Raw genomic sequence first — 17,518 nt, 5'->3', positions numbered from 1 at the left:
GTAATACGTGTAACTGTTTGAGTCGGCTCAGAAAGCCTAAATCAGGTCTAAAAACAGCCCCGGAGAAGCTGAGCAGAATCCTCCATCTTCTCCTGATCTGGGCCTTTTTCAGAGTTTGACGTTTAGAGGCCTTCCAACTCAACAAAGTAGGCCTAGATCCCAGACCAGGTCTCTTGTGGGATCTGCTTGAAGCCTGTGTTTTTAGGTCGACTTTTTTTTTTCTAGAGCAGGGCAACTTACTGCCGTTTGAGGACTCGAGCAGCTTCAGAGCTGAGGGTTCTGCTGTCATTGCCAAAGTCTGTTTGACCCCCCCTCACCCCCCTCGCTCTGTTGGGTCAAACAGCGACAAATCCACCTCAGAGCTTCACCCTTCCCTTCATTTTTTCACCCTTTTGAAGAACCCCCCCCAAAAACCAACCATACGATTTCCCCCGAGCTCCCCGAACTCCCCCGCCCCCCCGGCCGCCCCCCGCCACCGTCGCCCGCCCGACGCCGCCCACCCCCCGTTTTCCGAGCTGGCGTGGCGACGCAAACTCACAAATATTTACTTCCTGTACATCAAGAGGAAAGGGGGCCCCCCTTTCGTGGAATGCGGCAACATGGGCGTGTTTGACCGCGGGGTTCAGATGCTGCTGACCACGGTGGGGGCCTTCGCTGCCTTCAGCCTCATGACCATCGCCGTGGGGACAGACTACTGGCTGTACTCGCGCGGCGTCTGCAAGATCAAGAGCAACAACGAAAACGAGACCAGCAAGAAGAACGAGGAGGTGATGACGCACTCGGGCCTCTGGAGGACCTGCTGCTTGGAAGGTGAGCTGGAGCTGTGCTGTAGAAGTCACACATATGCGTATATATATATATATATATATATATATATATATATATATATATATATATATATATATATGTATGTATGTATTTAATATATATATACACCAACAACACCACACTCAGGCACACAAGCAGATCAATCCCTACATGCCCACACACACATTCACACAGTCCTGCAGTTGCACTCACATGCCTACACATAGGCTCACATGCCCACACTATTCTGTATGTACTCTGCATCCATTCCCACACTATCTGTCTATCTATCTGTGTGACATCATTCCTTCTTTGTGTGTTGAAATGAATGCAGCTTCTTCCTGAGCAGTTATTTGGATGGCTTGTCTACCAAACGGCCACATCCTCGTCCACGGTTTTGGGGCTGCCCTCATGGTCCGTCATGGCCAGTGTGGCCAGAATGTCTTTTTAATTGTCCCAGCAGAGAGCAGCCTGGCCCACTTAGCAAACTGCCACAGCGGGCTCCACATGGCACACACGGTCCAGCCAGGTGTACAGCTAAGTTTATCTCCGCGGCAGGCTGATGAACCCATATTTCTTACTTACGTCTATGTGGGGGGAGCAATTCAGCGATCACAGTAATCACAGTAATCTCTCCTGCTCTCCATACTAGTCTTGTAGATGTAGATGGGGAGCGAAATCCAAAATCCTTGCATCACAGAGGGGAAACCAATGTGATGCATCAGCAGGGCTTATTTTAGAGCCGGGGTTATTGGGATTCTACTAAAAAAAAAGAACAAGGAAAAAAAAGTCAGTTTTAACTTTTTTGATTGTAAATCTATGGAGGTGCACTGCTGTGTTCAAAATACTGGCTGCAAAGGGATAATAAAAAAAACCCCTGCTATACAGGCGTGTTTGGGAGCAGAGATGGATAGAAAACTGGCATGAATGTGTCTTTGATGTGTGCAGGAAGAGCGGTTTTTGGTGGAGGGAGAGAGAGAGGAAAGCATATGCGAGTTTGCAGTGTGAGTTTGTGATCATACAAAAGGAAAAGCTGTGAAGTGTCTCTGCGTGCGAAAGCGTCTTTGACACATTCACACAAACGCTCGCACTGCAGAGGGTCACGCACACACACGCGCACACTTTACATACGGCATTCACGTTCAATCGGTCGTGATCATAAATCACGCAATATCAAGCCCACAGATTCGAGTGACAGAGATTCGCTGCATTTGTGGGATTTCTCCCACGATTCAGCGAGGCTGCACGACTGCTCCGTTCAACGTTAGCCCGGACGGGCGTTTGGGAGAAGGAGGGATAGAAAGCAAGAAGCTCTGTGTGCAACACGGTGTTCGCACGTTGACTCGGGCCTTGAAATCAGCACCTTCGTGATAAATCTGACAGAAAACGACATGTTGCTGAGTCTGGTTTGATGTCATAATCAGCACCTACCTATTACTCATGTATATGTATGTGTGTGAGACTGTGTGTGTGTGTGCGACAGCGAGGATGCTGTGACGCGCCGCTCCCTGATTGTGACCTCACGTTGTCACGCCGATCGAGCCATGAAGCCTGATCCTGTCACACACCTTTGTTATTCATGCTCACAGAAATGATTAGAGGACGAGCTTGTTATCAGTAAGTCCTGTAGATTCTGTCCTCATATTTATTTCTTTTCAGTTTCATGGCAAAGATAGAAAAGACGTGTAGTGAAACTAAAAATGACAACTCCAGCTGCTTCTTTCACTTGATCATCAAATTTTAAATGTTTTTTTTTTTCCATGACACAACATCATGTTGTATTCTCTTCTTTCTCAGCTCTGCTGCTGTTTGACTTCATGGCATTAAACTCTGATCTCATACAATAATCTCACCTTATTTTTCCAGAACATCTTAAATTATCCTTTAAGGTCATAGAGGTGATCCGGTGGCAGATGAAGCTGCAAAATCACACACTAATTTTCAAAACTTAATTACATCAGAACATCACTGACATCACTTTTTTTGCTCAATATTGTTGTATTTCCTAAAAAAAATGTATCCTTTAACCAGGTTTTTATATCCTGGACTAACAGCACTACCGTCATTGTTCCTATCTAACAGAAGCTGATGGCACATCTCTCACAAAATTGTCCAGTTCTGGTCAAATCTCAGCGTAGAACTAATCAAAGGAAATACATCATATCTATAGTTTTGTCTAAAATATCAGTTTCAAATATGATTTAATATTTCCTATGTCTCTGAAGCTTTGTAGGACTCCTGGTTGTACACGTATTGACACTGTATGTAGGTGATGAGGTCATGTCTGGCCAGACACCATCATGTCTTGGTCGATCCTTTGACCACAAGGTAAACGAAGAAAAAAAACCCTCATCTTTCCTTTTTCTCTTTGTAAATGAGCTCATCTAGTGCTGGACAAAAACATGAAGGGCCGTGTTCATGATTAATCAGAGATTTAAATCAAAAGAAGTTTTGCACAGATATTTTTTTAACTTGGAAAAGCACAGGTGGTTTAGTTCCACCACATGTCCCATTAAGCCATGGTAGTAAACCAGCATGCATCATTAATACACCTGCGCATCCCTTGCTGGGAGGACTCCAAATGTCTGCCATGAGAAAGATTACAGATAACAGCGTAACCTGTGCCTGAGACCTGGAAGATGTAGCACTTTTTTTCCGTCTGTCTGTTTTACACGAGTTAAACTACAGTAATAAATGTAACTGTGGTTTTTAATTCGACTTGATCTCAACAGAACAGTAGCCCAGGAATAGCACAGTGCTCCCAATAACTGAAACAAACAGTTGCTAATGCTTGCTTGTTCAGTGAAACACCAGCCAGGTTATGAAAAGCGCTTAAAGGTCCTAAACCACATTCAGAGAATCGGGTCTAGGCTCTTTTTTTAATATTGCAATTTTGCTAGAAACACAATTCAAACGGTTGCAGATAGAAGAGAAGATTTGGGATCATGGTAGCACAAAGCATTCACAGGTCCACAGATGGAAAAATCAGCTTTGAGATTACAAAATGACCGAAATAAGTCCTGGTGTCCTGTGTGAGTCTTGGGTGATAAAGGTTTAGAGCACAACAGTGAACCAAACTGAAACCTAACCCCGAGTCACCTCAGTCGCTATATTAAGGTAACAAACTTTCTATAAGATGTCTATGTAAAAAAAATACACTTATCAGTGGCAACACAGCCTCAGTTAACCCAAACTGAATTTCCCACTGATGGCTACCTCCATCACCGCTCAGGTGCTAACACATCTGTTGCAAAAAGAAATACACTGGACAACACGGATCTTTGGTTTTCCATGAAAAGTGAAACGTAGTTTCCTTCCAGCATTTATATTTTCACCCTGCAGCCTGAGCACTGTTTGAAATTTTAGCCCAGAAACAAAAGGCAGCGTATTTCACACAACTCTTCTTGCTAGCTTCTCTATTTTAAACAAAGGGCTCATTTTGTGCAGGTGTGATAACAGCTACGAGTGATCGGCCATGTGTCCACGTTACGCAATCATTTTTGAGCGCGGGTCACGGATAACAAATGTTGCACGTAACGCCGGTTGGTTCATGAACGTAGGTACAAAAAAAGGGCCAAAAACCGAAGAACTTGGCACCGAATTTTTAAAGATTGTGTCAAATCGACGACACGTTCGCGGATGTGAACGCGGCCACGCCAACTCGCTCCATGTGATATGCTTATTTTCCTCGCTAAGTGGCTTTACTTTTCACACTCTAGGCTCGCTCTGTGTCCTTGGCACCAGAGATTTGAAATGGTTAAGAGCAGAGAGGAATCTGAGAGAGATCCAGCTTGCTCTGTTGTGCTTCGCCTTCAGAGCTACAGTTGCTTTATGGCTGTGTGGTGCAGAGAAGAGAATGAGAGGGAGGAGAGGAAGAATTGGGAGGTGTTGAGAAAGAGAAAAACGGAGGTGGTGGTGGTGGAGGGGGGCAAGAGATAGAAAGAGCAGGCAGCCCTGGTTTGCTGTCACACCCCCTCAGGCATCCTGTGCTATCTTTAACACACAGGCCCACGTTCTATCTAACCTATCTTGCCCGCCTTTTAACATAAAACGTCACAGCGTGACAGTGATTTTACATTAATGCTCCAGACGTGATGTAAGTGATTTGTAGAAACTACTGAGTGAATGTTAAAGGTTTTGTCATAACGGTGAAACGCTGGCGTCACAACAACACCAAAGATCGCACGCAGCACTGTCACGTCGAGCTTGTGTTCATTATTGCAGTTGTGAATATGTTTCTGCTTTAAAGCTCTGCTCTGTATACAGATGGAAAAGTGCCTGTGTCTTTCTGCGTGAGGCAGGGCTCTGTCTCCATATTGGAGTGCATTACGGCGATGACATTAATTATGCTAATAGCCAACAGCTCCGGTAGCGTTGCCGTGCTTGATCATCAACAGAGCCTCTCCACGCTGCCTCTTTATCTAAAGCCCCAGATAGTGATATGCCAGGATAGGGGAGTAACTAATTACATGGGATCCAGAATACAAAAATCCAGCTACTGACACGGAAAAAATATGCAGACCAACTCTTTATCTAAAGCCCCAGTAAGTGCATCAGTGGATGGAGAGCACAAATGGCTTGTAATCAGATTACAGTAGTAATCTGATTGGACAAAAACAGTCATGTATCTTTCATATCAAGCACTAGTCAGAGAGTCAGTGCAGGGAGGGACGGCTGACTGCAAAAGAACACCCACTGCTTTATCGGATGCTTCATTACTTGATACGGGGAGCGGGAAATGATGATTACAAACAGATTTACTCCAAAGTCACCTGATAATGTGCGATCTGGGATCTGTAGGCTCCGAGTTCCAACCAGAAATAAATGAATTGATGCAAACTGTTAGACTGACAGGCTGAACTTCCACTGAGGTTACCTCAGTGTTTTCTATACACTTATTTATGAGTCTATGTTGTCAATTCAGTTTTGTTTATACGGCACCAAATCACCACAACACTCACCTCAAGTTATGGGTGTTCGATTTTTTTCAGGCATTATTGTAGATTAGAGCTTTCTGCATACTTTATGATGATATTTAGGGTTATGCTTTCAGGTGATGCTAAAATATGAGCTCATAGTATTTGTTTGTGTTGTGGAATGTATATCATAAACTCAGTATATGTACATGGATTCATCCAAATATTGACGGTACCGATATCAATGCTGATTTTGTTATCCAATCACTGCTAGAACAATAGAATTGATACTTTGTTTCTATCCTCTATGTTAAATATGTAGCTCACTGAATCTTTTTGTTGTTGTTTTTTTCAAACATGCACTATGAAACACAGATGTTAACCCAAAGTTTTAAGTCACAATTAATTATTGTGGAAAATTTTAAAAAACAGTGATTTAGTGATCGATAAAATGTGTTAAGACTGCTGATGATTCATCCCATAAATCATGACACACTGCTTTCCTGCATGTAAGCTGTCTTTACAGCTACTCTACTGTACTGACTTGCAGTATTGCACAGGACGAGTTCTAAAAAATACCTTTGTGTTGAGGCTACATTCAAATATTAAGTCACTTACTGAGAATTATGCCCTATTGTTGTCATCTCCTTAGCTTAAAATGAACCGAATTACAATACGTCCTTACCCAGAGGTCAGTACATCCAATGTAGTTCACAAGAAATTAATAATCAGGAACCATAAAATGTTGCAAATGTGTAAACCTGTCCCCTCCTACAATAACACAAACTCATGCTTAGGAGAGGAAAGGTTGAAGACGTAGCTGCTTAATAAAATGCTACAAATCCTAAAAAATGTCTGAAAGAGGAGTGCTGGTGTAAGAAATAAGAACCATTGTTCTGTCTCCACACAGAGGCCTGCAAACAGTCAGCATCCAGCAGTGCTCTGTGGGCGTGCTGCTGTTGATACTGTAATAGAAGTGACTGACAGGTCAAGGCAGCTGTCAAACCACAGCCACCCAACTACTGGAAATTCTTCTCAACAGAGACAACAAAACCTATTTGGAATTATTTTTAGCCTTATAACTTATTTAAAGAAAATGTCCCGCTTTTTTCCCATAATCCCTGTTGAGAACATGAAGTCTAAAGGCCTGTACACACCGGACACGGAAAACCTGTGTGAATGTTTAGTGCATTAAAAATACTTTAACTCCTCTGTTCTTATTGCAGCCATTTACAGTGACTTCAAAATTTCATAGGATGAATTGGAGGCATGTTTTTCTGACCAAGCTTGATTTTTCTGAATTTTCACATGTGAATAAACAGATTTGACCAATCAGACCACTGCATTTGGCAACAAGCGCGCTCGTAGCTCAAAACGGAGATAGTAAAAACCTTAGACGCACAGCTGTACGCTGCTGCAGGTCAATAGGCCCTCTGAAATGATTTCTCTGCCTCTTCAAATGTGATCCAGCTCTCCCAAAAACAGTTCAAACTGCCTCACTGACATCCTGAAATACGCAACAAAGCGGTCGTGATAGCTCAACTATTGGATGAAACCATGAAATTCTCCCTGCTGCTAAGTGCTCGTGAGATTTCAGTGAAAATTCTGAATTTCAACTGATTTTTCAAGCAGAAACACAAAGATGTTCATGTTTCTGAGAGTTCGTTCCACAAGACGTAAAATACAGAGAGGAGAATATTTAAATCAGACTTACTGGCATTTCCGATACGCAAATTATAGAAAATTTAACCCCAAAAAATCAATCAACAATCGTTTTTTGTGCTAGATATCGAAATAAAAAATCAACCCAACTTTTAAGAACCCAACTCACGCTATTTTGTAAGCTAGTTAGTAAATCTGGCCGAAAAAGCAGCAATTTTGCTTTATGCTGTTTCCTCTCAGTGGTGCAGTGGGTGTCACGGTCACCACACAGGAAGAAGGTCCTTGGTTTGAATCCACCAACCAGCTGGGGCCTTTTCTGGGTGGAGTTTGCATGTTTTCCCTTTATAGGTTTTCTCTGACTTCCTCTCAAAGTCCAAAGACCTGCGCGATAGGTGATTATCGTTGTGCTTCAAAATTGGCCGTTGGTGTGAAAGTGAGTGTGAATGTGTATCTGTCGCCCTGTTAGCCCTGTGACAGACTGGTGACCTTTCCAGGGTGTACACCATCTTTCACCCTGTGACAGAATTAGGAGAGCAGGTATGACAATGGACAGATGTTCCTTCCTAAAAAGTCAGAGAAAATTGAGATATGCTGCTGCTTTGACAAACTGGCACATCAGTCAAAATGACATGTTTTACTATTACACGACATAAAACTTCTTAACCAGCAGTTCAGTTATATTAAACTGGTGACAAGTGTAAAGCATTTGCCACAACAGCCCAGCTGTGCAGATGCTGCTGGTTTGTTCTATGAAGAAAAAAGTAACAAGTAACGTATGGTTACTTTTTTACTTTATTACAGCAATATAAGTTGACACAAAAATGTTCTGGGAGTCTTCTCCCAGTGGGGCGGCCATCTTTAGATTAGTCCATGGAAGTCCTGTAGGGCAACCCTGACAGGCGAATCTGGCTATAGGATCTTACAGTAGAATCGGTTGGACTGGGGGAGGAACACATGAATGAACGCATGAACACATGAATTTTGAGAAAACAGTCTTAAGTTATGCTCTAGGTTGCTCTTCTGACCTAACACAGCTTCTCTGGGCTTGAACATTGCAGCTGTTCTGAAAGCGGTTCAGAGATGCACAAGAAGACCTTAAAGGTTATCACTGTGAAATTTAAATCAGGCATTTTTTTTTGTTTGTTTGCTTTTGTGAAACTTTTTGAGCACCAACTACAAGGTTTTCGTTCTTATTGATGAAAACAATAACAGTAAAAATCTGAATGTTTTAGTTTAGCATTTAGCATTAAATCAGTATTTCCCACTTGGACTAATTAATCACAAAGCTTCCTTTCTCTTCCTTTCTTTCTTGAACTGGGCAGTTTAAAAGTAAGGAAGTGACACAGTGATGCATACAAAGGCAGAACAGGCAGAATGAATCTTTAAATCTATATATATCACATATGACAACTTTACTTTTGTGTATATGTGTATTGTACACTTCTGTAAAAGTACACACAGTACCCTGGAGCAGCCTCCTAATATCCGTGCAGCCATTACTCGTCCCCTCGGACCCCCACACTCCTCCATCCAGCAGCTATCGAGTCTGCTCCAGTTGGATCCGCTCAGCGTGCCTGTCATTCTGGACGGATGGCCCCGTGTCGGTGGTCCAGCTGTGGAGGCAGGCTCCACAGATCCAGCCTGTCGTGGGTTTCCGTGATGGATCTTGCCCCGGGACAGTCTCTCGTTCGTAGGCACAGACCGGAGCTGCCCCGGGGGCCCTAGCCTTGACAGGTGGAGCTCAGCAGGCTCTAAATGTTGCTATTAATCTCCATCACGGCGGGTTTGAGAGCGAGCGAGGTGTGTGTGACAGCAGATATGTTTCTGGGAATGAGGTGTGAGTGTCTGAGAGTGTGCTGCGAGTATGTGTTTGTACCACCGTCAATTTTAGCTTTCATCACACTCAAAATCATTTCGCTGCTCAAGCCATCTGAACCGCATGAACCTTTAAAAACCCTGCCACGTCGAATAATTTCCATCTATGCAGCACTCGCCTGGACTGACAAAAACACCGGCTGTGCGTTATGTACACCTGTAAGCTTATGTGTGCGGACATGTATGTATCGCAAAGGATAGTTTAAAGACAGTGAGGGACTCTGTCATTGTGAGGCTCACTGTCTTGTAAGGGTTAGGTTACCATGGAGATAAGCATTTATTTTAGGCTAAAGACCTGATTTTGTATTTTTCTTCAGCACCAGGTCAAAAGAATTGTTTTTAATATTTTTATTGACAGGCTGGAAGTCAAAACACTGACCTGTTTGGTCAAAAACTGGAAGCCTCTGTATTCTCCTCACCTTGTATGTTGCCATTGTGCACACACTTATACATTCTTGCATAATGACACTTATTCTGTGGTGTAACTTATATAACTGTACGCCATAACAGAGAACTGTAATTGGAAGTTAATAACCATGCTGCATGGCTACAAATACTTGCTGTGCGTGCATAAACTCTGTGAAGTGAAGAATTTAACTTACAGAAAAGCGACAAGTGACCTCAGGCTGACTTTTATTTATTCATTTTCTTTTAGTAATCCTGCATCCCATTATCACAGGCTTGTGAAAGCTAATGAAAACCGGCATTAGAATTAAAAAGGAAAAAATAATAATACAATCATTTGGGTTTAAGAGCTTAAGTTCTATTTGGATGTTTTTGTTGTTGTTGTTGTTGTTTTGATTACATAATATAACTGGAAAAACATTAGTGCAGTGGTTTAGTACAGGAAGAGGGTCCTGGGCTCGACTCCACCATGTGGCGTTTACGTGTTCTCTCAGTGCCTGCGTGGGTTCCAGGTACTCCAGCTTCCTCCCACAGCCTAAGGGCATGCATGTTGGGTTAATTGGTAATTCTGAATTGTCTGTAGGTGTGAACGTGAGTTTGAATTATTGTCTGTCTCTCTGTGTTAGCCCGGTGATAGACTGGCAACCCATCTAGGGTGTATCCTATGACATGTGGGATAGGATCCAGCCCTGCCGAGACCCTGAAGTGGATAAGTGGGAGAACACGGATGGATGGATAAACCCAGAAATTGTGTTTTTCCTGTCTGTGTCCTTGAGCGCCCGAGTCATTGTTGTCATGACTGTGAACAAATGTTTTACATGGGTTTTACCACTTTTTCTCAGAGGCATGTTTATATAAACATACACCATTACTCCTCCCCCAAGACAGCCCAAGATCCAAATGGACCAAATTAAAATGAGAAAAACTATTTTAATTAATTTAGTTTATATTTCCCCAACCTTCTCTGTGTTAACCAATTAATGCAGTCAATTCAATTCAATTCAATTCAATTTTATTTATATAGCGCCAAATCACAACAAATGTCGCCTCAAGGCGCTTCATAGATACAAGTCAGTCCACTTCCTATTTGTTGCAGTGTTGCTTGTCCTCTTTCATGGCATTGCTGGGCATCTATGGCCACATGACACGGCGTAACTATGGTGATGCAGAGCTCTGTTGGCAGCACAAGGCCGGCTGTCACACAGGCATCACGGCCTCTCAATCAAAGCGACTGTTTACGAGCACTCACACCACCTGGGACTGACACACACACTCCAGTCCGCGCCATGGGAGGGGCATCAATCACACACGCAGCAAACAGCTACGTGCAAAAGAGCGAGCGCATGTGTAGTAGAGACACGACAACACACAAGCATTGTTCTAAATAAGGCAATAAAACTAATAATAACAATAAATGGACAGTTGTGAATACAGTTTTGCAAAACCTTCACAGCAATAAAAAAAAAAAGTAAATAAATAAATACAAAAAATGTAAATAGTTAAAGGAAATATGACAACAATCTAAACATATAGACCCCATATGGAAAAGAAAGAGTAAAAGCTTATAAAAGACTTGGATAAGATGTCTACTTCATATAGTGAATCATATAAGGCTTATATGATTTACTCATGAAAGTGGCCACTTTGTTATATTGTTTGTTATTGTTACGAGTTTCATTTATATAATTTTTCAAGGGATCTTATATCTGTTTTCACTCTTGTATGCTTTTCATACAAGTTTCACACAAGACAGATACAAACTTTATAAGATTTATATAAATCTTTTCCATATGGGACTCAATGAAACGATTCATTGACATATTAACTGTTAATTGTTTACCACAAAATTGAAGTTTGAAGAATTGAAGAATATCAATATCTTTAACCTCTAAAGGCGGCTTATTTGTAGGGGACAGCAGTATGTCATGATTAAACACATTAAACATTAAACATATTTTAATGACCATTAAATCCCTGTAAATGTTTACTTTCTGCAATAATCAATCAGCACAATGGAATCAGCTTTTACAAAAAATAGACGTGAGAGTCAACAAAGAAAGGTTCGGCCATCTGTCAGGTTTGAGGCATACTTTTTCATTTAGCAAAATCCACTGGTTCTACATATTGAACTAGGAGGATCGGATCCGATACCAATACTGGTGTTTATTACCAATATTTGGATCAATCTGCCCATCTCTAATGATGCATTGGTAAAAATGCAGATGTAGTTCATAAATGTGTGAACATAATCCATTACTAAAAAACAAAATACTATATAGTCAAATACTAAAATTATTCCAACCTTTAACCAAACTTTTTATTCAGTCTCAATACAATTATATACACAAGTCATTTCTGATCAGTAATAATTTTCATGGAGGACAATATCCAGGCAGAGGACAGTGAGCACTAACGTAATTTTAATTTGGTGGGTATTTTTGAAGAAAGACTGTTGTTTTTAGACCGAATACATTTACATTTAGAATCAAATCAAATCCCTCATTATATTTGTAAATCTTTTTTGATATGTTTGGGGTCACAGGGCATCCAAAGCCTCCGGTGTTAACATTAAAATTGCTTTTGAAAACTACAGCAGTGTGTCCGGTCATGTGTTTGTTCTGCGGATGCTGAAGTGTTTCACTAACAGGGTTATGCAACAGGACAAAGCTGTTAGCAGACTGTGGTGTTACAAGAGGAAGGTGTGCCAGAGCGATGTAGTAGCAGGACTATCCTGCACATGTGCATTATTTCTGTAGTGTAAGCCAATCCTTGACTTTTAAACCACACCGAAAAGATCTATAGGCTTTATTTTAAAACATACAGAATGACTTGCATTGTATTGCAATCTGTGTTGTCACAGGAGAGCCCAGCCTCTTACAGTAGTAACAGTAACAGTATGTCACTTTCTTTGTTTTACAGTATAGTAGGCTGACTGTGGTGTAGCGGGGATCTGTTGGCACCTCCACACAGTCTGTTTAACGCCTGGTGGGAGAGGTGCTGACAGGCCGACTGCTCCCTAATCCTGCAGACAACAGGAGCCAAAGGGAATGACCAGGCGGTGCATGTACGTGCATATGAACCTGTTGTTAAAAAAAACGATTGCATTTACATTTGCAAAGAGTATTTGTGGTCACATGGTGACGATGCAAACACTCTTTATTGTTAGAAGGAAAAATACTACAACATCCATGTGCTCATTAGATAGAAGTCACGAGAGCCTGTGACCCTGCCCACCATCAGTCACAGCAGAGCGACAGCTCTAGTGGGCTGCTGTCATTACGAACACAGGGTAAAGCCGATAAGAAATCTGCATTAGTAGTAACATATGGTCGAACTGATGGAGTAACAATGCTGTCATCTCTAAGCCACATGACTCATGAACATAATGCCTGTGTGTGTGTTCACAGTCTCACTTTCCTGTAAACAATACATTAGTCAATTGATTACCTGATAGTAAAATAAGCTGATCTCAGCACAGCACGCGCAATACGAGTTAAACGTGGACTGCTTGCACACATTTAAGACGCAAGCACATTGCGCACACGCAGCCAAACTAACGTTACCCGCACGCATGCACGTTATGTAATTATGTTCTCACATTCATTGTGTGAGTAATAACGCGCAGCCTTGGTACAGAGCTTGGAAGTTTGGACTTGTGTGTACAGCCGGGCAGAGACGGCTGCATACAGAAGAAATTACAGAAGCCAGTCCCTGAGGCGATGTCGTGACTTTGGCTCTTCATTTACAGAGCACAAACACATGCACTTCTCATTGAAGAGGTGTTCGGAGGTCAAATTTGTAAGGTTAAGCAATGTGTTAAGTACAACGACTCAGTCTTACACACAGACACACACACACATACAAACACTGTCGAGACTTGACGTCAGTAGATATGAGCTACCAATCTTCCTACCTGTTGAAATATAACATTTAGAAGTAAGTCATTTGTATTAAAGCACTTATTTGTTTAGGCTCTTAACTAATAGAGCCTAAACATACTGTTGTCTTCATGCATTTATTACTTCCAGGCTGGACTACTGCAATTCATTATTATCAGGATGTCCAAAAAACTCACTGAAAAGCCTTCAGCTAATCCAAAATGCTGCAGCAAGAGTCCTGACAGGGACTAGAAAGAGAGAGCATATTTCTCCTGTTTGGGCTTCCCTTCATTGGCTTCCTGTTAAATCCAGAATTTAATTCAAAATCCTGCTCCTCACATTCAAGGTCTTAAATAATCAGGCCCCATCTTATATTAATGACCTTGTAGTACCATATCACCCTATTAGAGCACTTCGCTCTCGCTCTGCAGGCCTACTTGTTGTTCCTAGAGTATTTAAAAGTAGAATGGGAGGGAGAGCCTTCAGTTTTCAGGCCCCTCTTCTGTGGAACCAGCTTCCAGTTTGGATTCGGGAGACAGACACTATCTCTACTTTCAAGATTAGGCTTAAAACTTTCCTTTTTGCTAAAGCATATAGATAGACCTGGTGACCCTGAATCCTCCCTTAGTTATGCTGCAATAGATGTAGGCTGCCGGGGGATTCCCATGATGCATTGAGTTTTTCCTTTCCAGTCACCTTTCTCGCTCTCTATGTATTAATAGACCTCTCTGCATTGAATCATATCTGTTATTAACCTCTGTCTCACTTCCACAGCATGTCTTTTATCCTGTCTTCCTTCTCTCACCCCAACCGGTCGCAGCAGATGGCCCCGCCCCTCCCTGAGCCTGGTTCTGCCGGAGGTTTCTTCCTGTTAAAAGGGAGTTTTTCCTTCCCACTGTCGCCAAAGTGCTTGCTCATAGGGGGTCATATGATTGTTGGGTTTTTCTCTGTATCTATGAAGCGCCTTGAGGCGACTTTTGTTGTGATTTGGCGCTATATAAATAAAATTGAATTGAATTGAATTGAATTAATACAGGAAACAATACTAAAAAGCACTAGAATGATATTTATGTAGCCTGGATGCAGATGCACTACTGCGGGATACAATCCAGGACACAAACCACCGAAGCCACTTTTTGCACAACCTGGCAGACACTGAAGTGTGAATGAACACTACGATAGCAGTCACAGTGCCAGATCCTGTTGCACTTCACTCAGCATTAGGCCACATGGTGACACAGTTGGTTTGGCTTACTTCAAATGTCACTTTTATGACTGAGGTATATTAAAACACAACAGATTTGATATGCTTTGAGCAGCAATTGAATTACAGGGTTTACGTTTGTCAGTGAAGATCAGCAAAGCACCTGAACGTGACACTATGACTCATGGACACTCCAGTTATTATTCCTCTCAATTCTTTTTACATAGTGTATAAACATTCACTTCAAGGTGCTTTATATTATAAAGTAAAAAAAAAAGTACAATAATACAGAGGAAATACAAATAATCAGATGACCCTTTTTGAGCAAGCACTTGGCAACAGTAGAAAGGAAAAACTCCCTTTTAACAGGAAGAAACCTCCAGCACAACCAGGCGTGGGGAGCGGCAGCCATCTGCCGTGTCTGGTTCAGGCTAATGGGAGGAAGACAGGACAAAAGACATGCTGTGGAAGAGAGCTAACTAATGATTAAGTACAGAGTGGGCTATTAACACACAGAGAGTGAGAAAAGGTGAGTGAAGAATATACGCATAAGGCATCATGGGAAGGCCCAGCAGCCTAGGCCTATTACAGCATAACTAAAGGAGGACTCAGAGTCACCTGATCAGCACTAACTGTATGCTTCATAAAAATAGAAAGATATTAACTGAGAGACATGCAGATGCACAAAGAACAAGGTGCCAGGTTATGATTCACCAAGTCTTCATGGTCAGCAGAAGATGTTTATAGCCACACTGCAGATGTGTCTAACTCACAGTAATGATAATGGTGCAACACTATGAAGGCTGTAATAAACTTCGCTGTCTGCCGTTATGATTCGTGGTCTGTTGTAAATCGTGTGTGTGTATGTGTGTGTGCGTGTTGCCATCTGGATGCATTTTTCGTGAGATAGTTTGGGAATTTACAGGTACTGTATATGTGATGCATCAGATATGTTTGACTGGCAGACCTCGACAGCAAGAACATTTTATTAGCTCCGCACGTCATCCGAGAGCAGCTTTAAAGCCTAAGCTTTCAAAGACCTGGAAAACAAATTTTTCCTTTCTGTGCAGACTGATGGAATGAGTCTAAATGGCTGTGCTCCTTCCGCCGATCAGAGCGACAATATTTGAACAAGAATTTGATGACTGTTGGTGCATTGTTTGGTTACTGCAAAAGAAAATTGATAAAATCACATCCGCCTACTGATGAACAAAAGTTATAAGGCCTTTTGAGAAGTACACCTGTAAAAAGATGAGTTATTAAGAAAATTCTAAAGTATTAAAAACCAAGTATTTAAAGAAGAACTGCTCTTATTCTTTTACATCAAAGTACTTTTACAGATGTTTGGGAGTAATACTTTCTGAGGATAGACGCTTGAGTTCCATACTTGAGGTAAAGTCTTTAAGATTGAAGATGGAAAATTAGAGCAATAAATTTAGCAGATGCCAATCATCTCAGACACAAATGAGTGATACTTATACTACAGCATACTGAGTATAGTAATTCATTGATGGACATTTACCTGCAGTAAGTACCTCCAGTCCTCACTGAGTGCTTCAGCTCTATTAACCTCTACAAAGTAAAGAGGCCAGTATGTGGTCATTACTATAATTCACAGCTGAGGTTGACTCTTGCGTGCATGGAGGAAACAGTATAGATGAAAATGAGCCTGCATAAATTCATAATTAGTCATTTGCATGTATTAGCTTTAGGTTCACGAAACCATGGCTTTGCCTTCTGGACATGTTCAGCTGTAGGTTTAGGTTATTAAACCAGGCTCATAAATCATTCTCAAACAGATAAACAACATTACTCAGTCTCGGGATAATTATCATAATTGGTGGCATTTTAAATAATGCTTCAAATGACACGATTAAAATTAATCTGTTTATTAGTTTTAAATTAATACAAATATATAACACCATAATAATGTAAAGGTCGAAGGGAACAATCACTCTTGTGCAGTGCTAAATAAAAAAGCGCATATATCAAATGCACTCCTTTGAAGCACAGTTGCACACTGTAACTAAAGGTGCATTAGAAATGGAAGGTGTGTAATGCAGACACACTAGGTAAAACAGTGGTTCGAGACCAAGGCACAAATATTTCATTGCCTTTGATATGGTTGCTTCAAAGACGGCACCAGGCATCCCACCACTCGCAGTCACGTACCGTCCTCGAAGTGACTTTGGTGCTTTAAGATGGAGATAAAATGGCAGTAAGATGGATTCAGTCTGCTATCAGTTTGTGATTTAATGGGGTCTAGTTGGCAATCCCATGCAATCTGTTTGTGGCAACACAGGGATTAACTGATAAATCAGCAAAAATTGCAAATCTGTTGGACTTAACATTAACTACTAACATTCAGAGTGCAGTCTTAACCTCGTAGAACAAAAAAAAATCTGAAATTCTGCCACAAATAGTGACCTAGTTTCTGCAAAACAGTGATATAAAAAGGACAGAGGTGCCTGGCAACCTTAGTTTTAAATAGAAATATAACAAGAATACATCCAAGGAGATTGTTTGTTGAACACTCATCCTCTGGGTGACCAGTTGGTCGCCCAACTGCTTCCAAATGGTCACTAAATGGGTAAAAATTAATTGCTAGCATTGGTCAATCAACCAACGTTTCCTCGTCGCAAAGACGCTCCCGTTTAGTTTTTACTCCAGTGTGACTGAGCCTGAATGTCAGAGCATATGTGTGACAAGTCGAAACATGTGGTTATGTTTAGGGTAAGTCAGAGAAGAGGACTTTTAGTTTGCATGCATGT

General features: G+C 41.6%; 1 protein-coding gene across 1 annotated transcript in view; it reads left to right on the top strand.

Annotated features, from left to right (window-relative positions):
• The first annotated feature begins 491 nt into the window (after positions 1-491).
• Positions 492-17,518, top strand: part of cacng2b (calcium channel, voltage-dependent, gamma subunit 2b) — a 65,256-nt gene continuing 48,229 nt past the window's right edge. Inside the window, exon 1 of the mRNA XM_085162132.1 lies at positions 492-810. Coding sequence (XP_085018258.1) covers positions 600-810 — 211 coding nt within the window. The 5' untranslated portion in view covers positions 492-599. The remainder of the gene's footprint in view (positions 811-17,518) is intronic.

Source organism: Neolamprologus multifasciatus, chromosome 6 (genome assembly GCF_963576455.1).
Source record: "Neolamprologus multifasciatus chromosome 6, fNeoMul1.2, whole genome shotgun sequence".
Taxonomy (NCBI): domain Eukaryota; kingdom Metazoa; phylum Chordata; class Actinopteri; order Cichliformes; family Cichlidae; genus Neolamprologus; species Neolamprologus multifasciatus.
The sequence above is the reverse complement of the archived record's forward strand: the minus strand, read 5'-3'. Positions and strand labels throughout refer to the sequence as shown.